Source organism: Stegodyphus dumicola, chromosome 9, assembly GCF_044657685.1.
Source record: "Stegodyphus dumicola isolate Sdum_Otavi_A_Nest chromosome 9, ASM4465768v1".
In the NCBI taxonomy this organism is placed as follows: domain Eukaryota; kingdom Metazoa; phylum Arthropoda; class Arachnida; order Araneae; family Eresidae; genus Stegodyphus; species Stegodyphus dumicola.
The window spans coordinates 116419198-116431792 of record NC_140776.1 but is presented as its reverse complement, the minus strand read 5'-3'; the positions used below and the strand labels follow the sequence as shown (position 1 = coordinate 116431792).

General features: G+C 31.8%; 1 protein-coding gene across 5 annotated transcripts in view; it reads left to right on the top strand.

Moving 5' to 3' along the window:
- Positions 1-12595, top strand: part of LOC118204686 (fibroblast growth factor receptor 4-like) — a 135006-nt gene that overhangs the window by 98410 nt on the left and 24001 nt on the right. For all 5 annotated transcript variants that reach the window (XR_015043069.1, XM_085823956.1, XM_085823958.1 and 2 more), the window contains exons 13-16: positions 1010-1149; positions 8598-8713; positions 9697-9807; positions 9963-10144. Coding sequence is in view for 4 of the 5 variants with exons in the window: in XM_085823956.1 (XP_085680082.1) it covers positions 1010-1149; positions 8598-8713; positions 9697-9807; positions 9963-10144 (549 nt within the window). In the remaining variant the exon portion in view is untranslated. The remainder of the gene's footprint in view (positions 1-1009; positions 1150-8597; positions 8714-9696; positions 9808-9962; positions 10145-12595) is intronic.

The following is a 12595-nucleotide window of genomic DNA, read 5'->3' as shown; positions in this document are numbered from 1 at the left end:
CTGGGGTGCCATGAAGAGCTTTGTGTATGACAACCTTAAAGCTTTGTGTATGACACGCCTGGTCAGTTTTGAAATGGACCTGGTGGTATGAATATCCATCACTGCTGCTACGATCCATGAAACACCCGGTAATTTCAAACATGTCCACCAATCCATGTCGCACCTGTCTTGTGCGTGCATACATATCAAGGGTCACAATTTTGAACACCTCCTGTGGTGCTTTTATGTCATACTTTTTATTTATTATTGGCCCTTTTTTTGCGTGTGTGTAATAAAGCGTTTTACACTAAATTCTGTGTTGTGGCCTTACTGTCTTTGTGTCTCTTTATCTCATTAGCATTATGTTTCCGCCTATGCTCTCCAATGTAATTATGGCTCCTCACAATGTTCTCTACCTCCCCTCCAAGTCTGTACATGGCATTCGGGAATTCCCTATATGCACCCTAACATATTGTTCTAGTTGAATGATCATTACTGACTGATACTTAAATATTGTGGGATATATGTTCAGATCAAAATGAATGTAGATTTGTCAATACTGTAAATATAACACAGGAGAAAATTAAATTATGATAGTTGTTTATTACAAGTATATATTTTAAATATATTATAAATGCTTGATTTTCTTTAATTAAATGTTAGTTAAATTACATGTAATTCAACTTTGCGATAAAATGTAATTTTTAATAAAAATAGCATTTTTTATGATGTTGGTGTAAATGTAGAAAAGTCAATTTTTACATGTGGCAAATTAAATCTAACAAAATATAATCCAAAATTTTGTTTGGCAGATCTTTCTAGTTATTGGAACAACCAGTTTATTTTGTTTACAAATGAAGGTTTTGTTGTATCAGAAGTGATAAATTTCTTGAAGGTCATTGCTGTTTTTTAAAACATGGAATTGGCAGGTCATGTGCTGGGTACAACAGATTTTTTTTAATTATTACATATTTGTCGAAATGTTCTGAAAATATATTCACCTTTTTTATTTAAATAACTTTTCAACTAGACATCTGGAAGCTCTGAAAATGGACTAGCTCCACTTGTGAAAATCCAAGCATTTGACCAGCCCCTGTATGATTGTCACTCAGCATGTATTTCAGAGTATGAAATACCACCTGATCCTGTATGGGAGGTTCCTAGAGAAAAGTATGACTTTTACTTCTTATTTTGAAATAAAATCTTGTTATAGCTCTCCTGTGTATACTGTTGTATAGTGTTCAACATTTCTTTTTTACATTAAGGCAGTTGGAAAAAAAATCCTTCAAAGCCAGTTTTTGGGGTTGCAAGGTTGCTGAAAAGGTACATAACAGGGTTCCAGACATGTTATAAAATACGTATTCCTGAGAATGTGAGGTCACAGTATATCCCGGACACCTGAACTGAGAATGTGACCATAAAAAGTTAACTACTGAACTGTTGCATTAAAGGCATTCTGAACAGTTTGTAAACCTTTTTTTCGGTATGACGTGGTGTTGATTTTTACAAATCAACTTTATTAGCACAAATTATCCATAAAAACACAGAAGCTACTTCGCAATATGCAAACTTTACAGAACTGATGGCAAAGTCAATGTGTTGTGAGCTGATGGTACGGACAGCTATTGCAGAACAATGTGACATCAGCTGATGGTGCATGCAGCTGAACATAATATAATCACAGAGTATCCTCCAATGACACACTCATGAAACAAAAGGGGTTAATTACAAAGAATTCTAGCAAAAAGTATACATATTCTGATAACAGTTATAAGTTAAAATGTCCAATTAAAATAAAATGCAAAGTATATATGAATGGTAATACACAGATAGTAATATAGCATGAAATCCTAATTGAAATATATAACTATGCGATGCATATTATAGTTAAATAAACATAATGAAAAGTTAGTAAAATAAGAATTTTAGACAGTTTTCAAATATAGGCCAAAAAAAAAAAAAAAAGACTTCGCAGAAAGTAGTGGATGCTGCTTGAAGTTCAGGGAAGTTGCTGATGTCTTCAAATTGTGCAATTCTTTATCCATAATTTGTTCATTTGCAATTTTGTCATAGTCGATCAAAGAAATTTCTTCAATTCTTGATAAAGTATCTGCAACGATGTTGTCTCGGCCTTCTATGTGCTGTATATGAGTTGAAAATTGAGAGATGTATTGTAAATGTCTAATTTGACGAGGTGATGCTTTTTCTGGCTTTTGTTTAAATGCAAAGATTATGGGGTTATGGTCTGTGAATATTGTAAATGTTCTTCCTTCCAGCAAAAATTTAAAGTATTTGATGGAGAGGTAAATTCCTAGTAACTCTCTATCGTAAGTACTGTAATGCTTTTGTGCTTCATTTAGTTTTTTGGAATAAAATGCGATGCTACTTTGGTAGACAGTTGCACGGATTTTGGCGAGTAATACGACTTATGGTAAACCCATTGCTGGATAAGTTATTTATGGTAACTGATACTTTGTTGTCATTTTATTTAAAAAATAATGCGTTTTATTATGCATAAATTCCATGTTTTAAATATTATTTATGGCTTCTAAATATTAAAAATCAATTTAATTTTGCATTTTTATTTGAAATAAAAATTTTATTGTTTATAATATTTTATGAAATTTTATGTTGTACATGATGTAATCAATGACGTCACCTTACTTTAAAACAAAGCCAAGACTTTAAAAGTAATTAGTTTTAATATATATAAATTTAACCTAATGTTTTAAACATTATTTATGGCTGTTAAATATTAAAATACAATTTAATTTTCATTTTTTTTAAATGATTTTATTGTATATGATAATTAAAATTGATGGGTTATAGAATTTGGTTATAGAATTTGATTGGTTATAGAATATTTGTTCATTAATGAGCGGTAATTAGCTCTTTGATTGGTTACTGAAAATTTGTGCATTACCGCGCCATTTTAAAATTTAATTCATGTCTTCGAATTCCTTCAAAGATGACTGTTGTTATTGGTAAGTACCAAGAATTTTTGGTATCAGAATAAAAAAATTGTCCTTTGTACTTCAGGGAGGGGCGGTTAAAGGATCTTTGAAATCTTAAAAACAATACCTATTAGTGGAGGTTTCCCCCCCCCCAATTTTTTGTTATTTTTAATCTTCATCTTCCATTAATTTGGCTCTAAATTGCTTTCTCTATTATAAATTTTTTTGTTTTTTGTTTTTCATTTTTTTTTTATTCCAGCCATTGATATTAATTTTTTTTTGGTACTTATCAATAAACGACAGGTTGAATGACTAAAAAAATTTGTAAGTATATATTTTTCTTTTATTTTATAATTGTATACTTCAATTTTCGTTAAAAAAATTAATACTCTATTTTCTCAAAAATTGCCGAGATAATCGTTGTCGCATATGTTTTAATGTTAATTATACTCTATATAATGTATTTTAAAGTATTTAAAGTTAGTACTATTTTAAATCTTTTAAATGTTGGTGTAATGTTTTTAATTCGATATTCAATTTAAGTAATATTTTAATCTAATTAAACGTTGGCATAATGTTTTTATAGCGGTGTTTTTATTCTCTTTCTTTGCTATATGAAAGTAATAATAAACTTACTTTAGTATTTTATACTCATAGTAAATGTATTTATTTACACCTGCCTGCCATCTTAAAAAACGACAACAATATTTACTTCTTTTAAAGTTTCGAATACTTTACTATGCGTAAAAACAGCTTTTCAATATGGCTGACGAATGTAACAACTGCGCCAACGTAAATTTCCAAAAATCCGTGCAACTGTCTACCAAAGTAGTACCTAAAATGCAACAGGTTTCCATCTGTTATCTTAAAATTGTTGAAGTACTGCTCCAATCACCGAGTCTGAAGCGTCTGTATATAATGACAGAGGTAGTTCATGATTCGGGAATGATAAGAGTGTTTGTTGTATTGACTAAATCATCTTTGCATCGCTGAAATTGTTCCTTAGCTTCATCGGTCCACTGATGAATTTTTCACACTTTTCCATTTATCTTTTTTTTGGGATCATTTAAGGTAGTTGTGTAGGAGAGATTGGTTTTTTGATGCATTTTTAAAATATCTCTGATAAAAATTAATAAGGCCTAAGAATGTTTTGAGTTCGTGAAAGGTAGTTGGAAGCTTGTAATTAACAATAGTTTGGACTTTCTCAAGTAAAGGTCGTGATCCTTGAGGAGTAATTAAATAACCCAAGAATTCTATTTCTTGTGTGCCAAAGATGGATTTGGAAACATTAATGCGGAATTTATGGGAATTAATCTCTCAAACACAAGCTTCAAATGGATTTTGTGTTGTTCTTCACTAGCAGATGCTATCAGAATGTTGTCTAAGTATGGAAAAGCAAAATGTAGACCAGAAAGAACTGTATTTATAAATCTTTGAAATGTTGCTGGTGCATTCTTCAAACCAAAACTCATAACATTAAAGTCATATAATCCAAAAGGAGTAATAATAGCAGTTATACATCTGTCTTCTTTGGCAATGGGCACTTGATAGTAGGCTTTAAATAAATCTATTTTGGAATAAATATTTGTACTTTTTAAAATATGATGGAAGTCCTCTATCCTAGGAATAGGATATCTATCAGGAACTGTTCTATCGTTTAGCTGTCTATAATCTCCACATGGGCGAAGAGTATCATCTTTTTTTAGCTCCACATGCAAAGGACTTGCCCATTGAGAACGTGAGGGTCTTGTGTTATTGTCCAACATGAATTGGAACTCTTGCTTAACTACTGCAAGCTTTTGAGGATCCAACTGTCTTGCTTTAGAATGCACAGGTTGACCATGTGTTATGATATGATGCTGAACATTATGTTTTAAACCTGATAAGAATAAATTTGGTTTGTATAAGTATGAGTATTGTTTTAGAAGAATATTAAATTTTAGTGAATGGGTTACTGTAACGATATCACTATTTTCACTGATGGAAGCAACTTCACCAGTTACCTTTGGTTGAGTTACTCCTTCAATCAGTTTTTTGCCATGTAAATCAATTATTAATTTAAATTTGTTAAGGAAATTAGCTCCTAAAATTCCTTTATTAATTCTGGCCACTATAAACAGAAATTGGAATTCACGCCCAAGTCCTAAATCAAGTGTTAACATTTTTATACCATATGTTTCTATTTCGGTACCATTCACTGCATATAACTTGAAATCCGGGGATTGTTTGTCTTGTGCTGATACAGGTAAAATGCTAACATCTGTACCGCTATCCATGAAGAAACACACTTTCAATTTTTTATCTCTGATAAATAGGCAAAATTGGCAACATTCTGTAACACTATCAGCAATAGAGCTTGCCACTTCTTCTACTGCGCATTGTCGTTTCCCTGATTGGATGACTTATCACTTGACTAATTGCATGGTTGAGTATATTTACCTTGATGACACGTGTTACCGAAATGGAAATGATAAAAACAATATTTTACTTGAGGATTAAATCTTATCCTAGAAGTACTGCGAGATCATCTGCGGGATGGAGAGTTGTTTCTAAATCGTGCTCTCGATATATGATGAATAGTCATTTCGGCAATTCGCTGTTCAAGGGCTTGAATTTTCATTAACAGTTCTGTATTCAAGCAATTACCAGCTGTTGATACACCACAAATCTCTAGAAGGTGTCATATCTGAAATTTTATCAGCCATGATCGCCAACTTGGGTAATTCTTCATTACTCACAAGTATTATATTACGCATAGCAATTTCTCTAACCCGGCAATTTTTCTAACCATAACGTTTTAATTAAATTTTCGGACACATCCGATGTTGCAACAGATTTTAATTTTTGTAATAATTTACTGGGTTTCAATTTGCCTAAATCTATTCCTGTAAGAAGTTTTGTAATTCTAGTACTTTAGCTTTCTTTAAATAAATCCAGAAGCCTTGTTTGGGATTCTGTATATTTAGTAGCGGAATTACTTGTTACGATATCCCAGATGTTCTCAACATATTTGGGTTCTAACTGTGATACTAAATAGTTAAATTTTGTTTCTTCTGAAATAATTCCATTTATCTTAAACTGAGCCTCAACTTGAAAAAAGCCATATTTCTGGGAGATCCAACTAAAATGGAGGAATTTTGACACTTACCTTACACAGTTCGTGTGCAGGATCCGTGACAGTTTTATTGTCTTCAGACATATTTACTTTAAAATCGAAAGTCCAAAGCACCAGTTATTGGCTCTGACTCCAAATTAATCTTTAGTTTTACAACTCTGTTTCATCAAATAATGTCAATCCACGTTTTAAATCAAAAATAATCTTTATTTCATTTTTAGCAAAAGTAAATAACTCTTTAGAAAAATATCATTAATAATCTTTTGTTGCCATTCCAAGAACAACAAAAATCTGTGTACAGGTTAGAATGATGTGTCCTAAACTGAAAATTTTTTGGATTTCATTCTTAGCAATTTTTTAATCTATCCAGAGATAGTCTCTTAGGCTATATAACACAGGAGGACTTATTACACTTTCAATGAAGTACATAGTAACACTCTCATTAAGATCAGGAAGTTTCTGCTCTGAAGGATAGTCAGACAGTAATTTATCATATACAGTATTTGAAAGAATTGCTTTAATACAAGTAGAGTGCAAATAAATGTGTGCTGTTGATACTGCAATTAATTTTTAAGTTAGTTTTGAACTGAACAAGTTTTCTGTTCTTTAAATTAGATAGTAAGTCGAAATAATGTCAAAAATCGGATCCAGTAATTTTATGTACATAAAAAGCAAGACTAAAATTTCAACAAAGTCCGAGCTCAAGATTTAAAAGCCCCCCTCCCAAACCAGAATTGGTGTACCGATGGCAGCAGAAAACATCAAAATAGTTATCTGATGCATTTCATCCTTGGTTGCTAAGAGAAGACTGACATCTGAGCCAGTGTCGCAAAAAAAAAAAAAAAAAAAAAAAAAAAAAAAGATATTTTGTTTCTACTAAAAAAACTGCGAAACTTGGAGAGTAAATCGCAAGTTGTCATTATGTTTTCCATGATTCATTTCTCAGAAATTTCTCACTTTTTAGCTTTTTCATTTAACTTATGTTACCAGCAATATGAAAAATTTAAAGCAGTTTTTAGAAGCACTGCGTGATCATCGTAGAGACAGTACCTTACCACATAAGTTTCAGACCTCATCTAGCAAGGAATCCTATTTAGAATTATTAGTCATATTGATTGATGCAGGTGAAGAAACTGCACTTACCTGAGTGGGTGGGATTCTAATATCCAATTCACAATGTTGGCGACTTTCGAAGAATTGAGTGGCTGAACAGATATGAGAATAGATTGAACATTTGGTGGCATTTGCTGAATACACAACTCCAATAGCAGTCAGTCAGATATATCGCATTTTTCATCACACCTTTTTATGACATGTTGGATGGATTTCTATCTCCAAGTTGCTCCTGGGTGAGTAATTTCCGGATTTTCTGGGTACTACTTTCCCCATAATGCTCAGTAATGGCAGCTTTCAGATTAGATAAGAAGCATCATTGGGCTTCTGAAGTATGATGTCTCAAACCAAAGAAGCAGAACAGTGATACAGTAGTTGAATATTGTCTTGAGATCTGTATTAGACAAAATTAGGATCTGTAAGCAAAAGTTGATTCACACATAGCAACCCATTGATTCCATATTTGCATGACAGTGGTTGGTTGTCAACCAGTGCGACGGGTGATATCAAGGAACGATAATCCACACTCTGGATCCTGCTTCTATCAAATTCCAACACTTGCTGGTAAGCATTTCTTCTTCTTATTCGAGGCATAACACGGTATTCTGAGCAAACTTCGACCTTACAACGTGCTTTCTGAATGAGAAATCCGCAACTTTTCTTTTATGCAGTGTTTCAGATGTCATTTCTCCCGTGTCGTCTTAAATGCACTGAAATTCTAATCATTTGCATATCCCAACCTCTTCATCCTTTCATGTGATTTTGACATTCGTCAGATCATTCCTTCCTGTTGTTGCAATTTTAATGGCCAGCAGTGTATTTACAACGTAATTAAAAAATTTTTACCTCCGTGTCGAAACCTATTGATCTTAATGGCAAGTCATTGAATGTTTTGGTCTCCAAGAGGGATGCACTACTGCTTCAATGCAGTGTATCAGAGAAACCAGTTCGGGACTTTCCTCATATTTCCTACCCCCATGGTCACATACCGTTTTCTTTAACAATGTTTTTTGGCCCAGAAAGGCATCTTGTTGTCCCTATGCCCACAGCCTACATGTTCTACAGACTGCAAACCCATTGAAGAGACCTGATTTTGAAACCACTGAAGACATGAAAGAGGCTGTGTTAGACCAGATGAAGAGTGGCAGGACTCTGAAAAACCCATTTGATGAAACTTGATTTTGGAACCACAGAAGACATTAAAGATGCTGCAACATACCTTTTTTATTTTGGAGTTTCAGAACTGCTTTGAAGAGTGGCAGCTACATCTTAGGCAAGGGAATTGCTTTGAAGGAGATTTGAGTAGGAATAGAATTTTAATGTAAATAAAAGTATTCTTAGAAAAGTCATATTATTTTATTGACAGGCTTTGTATTAATAACCCTTATGCTAAAGCATTTAAAAAAATTTTAATTATGTATTTTCTCATATTTTAGGTTAATAATTGGTAAGGGTTTAGGTCAAGGTGCCTTTGGTCAAGTCATGCAAGCCGAGGCTATTGATTTATTTGGAGACAAGAAATCTGTGACAGTTGCTGTAAAGATGCTGAAAGGTAGCCATTATATTACTCTCTTTTCTAAAGTTGCATGTTCTTTCTCAATTATATTAGCTGGTCTACTTTTTCCCCAAATTGAAATCAGTTGTATAAGATGTCTTATGTTTTTTTTCCCTAATGAAGTATTTTTAGAAGATTAAATCTGGAATCACTGTGAAAAGGCTAGATCATACTTATCTTTTATGAAAAATTAATGATAAATTACAAATCAATTTAAAATTAATTTTAATTGATATTTTGAGGGGAATTTAGTAGTGAGTTGCAGAGATTTTGCATTACTCATTTATATTCTTAATTATTGCAGTTTAAATCAAATTGAAGCATTAAAGTGAAATTTGTAAATAGTGATGCGAGGCAGTGAGGGGTAGCCTGTATGTAATTCAGACTGCATATTTTTGTATTTGAAAGGTGAAAAGAAATATTTGAGCTGGAAATAACTTTTTAAAGATAATAATAGTACTTTTTTCCTTTGAAACTAATAAATGTGCGTGTTTCAAGCTGAGACTACTCCATGCATTACGAGTCTGTAGAAAAATCGTAGGCTGTTCCTTTGTGGTTGAGCCAGTCAAATTCTATATGAATACAAGAGTTGCAGAAAATGGCTCTCCCAAATATAAGAATTCTTAATCATTTATATTTTATGGCTAATTGAAAATCAGAAATGTTCACTAATCGTAGGTGCTTCCATTTCCTTGAATGTAGGTCTTCTTTATGAATATATTCTGGAATCTTTATTCAAGGACATAAGCACTATATAATGCTCTAGCAGATGAATATTCCTTAATAGATATGTTTCTTGTAATGAGAGTCTACTGCATTTTTGTATTAACTTTTGACATAATTTCATTCAACTTTATATATATATATATATATGTGTGTGTGTGTGTGTGTGTGTGTGTGTGTGTGTGTGTTTTAATTTCCTATTTCAAGAGTTTAATTAGATTTATTCAAAAATGTTGCATTTGTTTCTTTTGTTATAGAGGGTCATGGTGACCAAGATGCGATTGATTTAATATCTGAAATGGAGATGATGAAAGTCATAGGTAAACACATTCACATCATTAACTTGCTCGGATGCTGCACACAGAATGGTAATTATTTGACTTAATTACACATATTTAAGCAAGTATGAAATAATAATGTTTAAAAACTTGAATTATGACTACATTTTCTCTCTGATTATATAAATTGGTAATTACTAATTACTGTTGTAATAGTTTTAAAAGGTTTTTTTCTGAAAATTTAGGCCCTTTGTACGTAATTGTGGAATATGCAGCCAATGGAAATTTGAGAGATTTTTTGCGTGCTCGCAGACCAGTACCTGGGTATGAGGTTTCCAATACTGATCGAGAAGTTTTAACTGAAAAAAGTCTGGTTACCTTTGCATACCAAGTTGCAAAAGGAATGGAATATTTATCATCAAAAAAGGTAGAGAATTATTATTATTTTTTTATTTTAAACATCAGCTGAAAATATAAGTCTGTAACTGGCACTGATTTTTAAAGAGTTGTTTTTTTGAAATTAATGTTTGTCTTTTTTGCAGTGGCTTACTATCTGGTTTTAATACTATAATAAGCACCGTTTAATGTTATCTCATTTGTCCACGGCCATTTTGATTACGCTAACTGGATGATAACATTAAACGATGAGGGAGAAAAAGTGTCATTCAAAATTGCAATGGAATGTAATTAATTTAAAATAATAAGTAAAAACATGTAAATATTTATTTTCACAGCTTTTTAACCATGAAAAAGGCTGTTATTAGAGGATTGTTTGCAAGCTCATTGGAAAAGTTCATTTATGAACTGTGGCTAATGTTTCTGGAAAATATTTGACCGATGCTGTACTTCTAATCTTAATACTTGGAGGGCATTCCTTATATACACTTTTATAGGGAAATCACCGATTTTATCATTATGTTTTTCAGAAAGTTTTTTACACGATGTGCTTGGATTTGTTTCAGAAAGTGCCTGCATATATCTACTGTTTGAAGAAGAGAGACCTGTGTCTGACTAATCTCAAAATCAACATTCAAAATCTGCATGAAATGTAGGAAAAGATTGCTTCTTTGCCTAATTTTGAATGGCTGACTAAAATAAAAACCGAGCAGTTTATTCATTGCTTGATTTTCACTTTAGTCAGTCATTTAACCGTGCTTGGTTTATATTTTGACTTCTTTGGTGAAATTTTTTAGCCATTTGGCAATTTTAAAATTTATTTTTACTTTATTTGAAGAATTTCCTTTGGTTTGAAAAATTCAATTTATTACATTTTGATAGCATTAACTGAATTGTTCATAATAATAAAATTATGTATTTTTGGTCTTTTCATACACAAACAAGGAGACTTTGGCTATTCGATAGCTATATCCTAATGATAACATTAACTGTGATCACATTAAATAACATCTATTGTAGTTGTATGTGTTTTTTTGTCAAAACTGCTTTTTGGAAACTTTTTGTCTCAGCATCAGAAATACAGTTAAAACTTCAGTGCTATAAAGTAATTTGTCTCCTGAATTAGGTTTTTTTTAGTTATTTTCCCTCCAAACTTAATTTAAAAAAATACTAATGTAAAAGTGCAGTATTTTCCTTTCGTATTACTGTATTATTTTTCTCTCCATCCATTAGTTAACTGTTATTTTGACTGTTATAATTTGTCATCATGTATGCTACAAGATTCTGCAGGTTGAAATTAAAATATTTCAGTTTTAATTTTTTAATCTTGTAAGGTTAAATATTGTGAACAGTTTTTATTAGTGGTAGGGCCAAATTAAAAATTTTAGAAGCTCTTAGCACTAAAAAGCTTTTGGCACTCCACATTTATTTATGCCGGTTTTGTTCTCATTCTATTTCTCTTCATCTTGGTTTACCTTGCATTCCACGGTAAAGCCAGCAATGGGAAATTCTTTTCATGCTGTCTTTCCTTGATGCCCTAAACACATACATTGTGCATGATGCCAAAAATGGAGGAGTTGTATTTTTGATGAAAATATGTGGCTATGATAAGTACAGAATAATAAAAGTTCTTTCTCATTTTTATGACCCTTGGTGTTTAAATGTTGTCAAGAGTAGTGATAAATCATCAGTCTCAGTGTAAACTATTTAAATATAGTAAAACAAAGATGCTATTTGTTTTACTACCACAGGGAAAAATTTTTGTATCCATGTATCCATGCAGGAAAAAAATAATAATTATAAAAAAAAATCTGAAGGGTTTCAGATTTTAAATTACGTCCAAAGGGGTGGTTTTTTAACGTTTTGTGTGTTACCTTTATTTATTAAATATCATAATCTTTGCACTTAAACCATAAAATTCAGTTAAACAGCAATGAAACAAAATAATTTCATTATGTAATCATTATGTAAAGCTACATTATACTCTTTGCGTCTATAAACAGTATGGCTATGCCATTCTTTACAACGAAGTCTTCTGTTATCCTCGGACTTTACGATAAAATGCCAGCCATCTCTATGCAGTGGCTTTTGAATACTGAATTTAGTAGGTCTTCCAGTGGCTGATCTATTTCTGGCTAATTCTTAATTTCTCAGTTTGCAAAGGGAATAATGCAATCTTGCGTTTGAAATCTAAAGGAAACTTTTTATTTCCAGTAGTAGAAAGTTGGGATACTTTCCATAAATTTTATCAAGGATACATCAATGTAGCTAATAAATATTAGCCACCACCATTTTTTGTTACGAACTCTTATTCTGTTATTAGTTACTAAATTGTCAAATAAATAAACTCTCCCATTTTGCCATTGTATTGTTCAGTAAGATGAGGCTAAGATACAAAAACCTTTCTCCTTTACGTTCTTGAATAGCGGAAAGCTTTTTATGGGCTGAATTTTTCCAAATGTTGAACCAACAGTTGGAACTG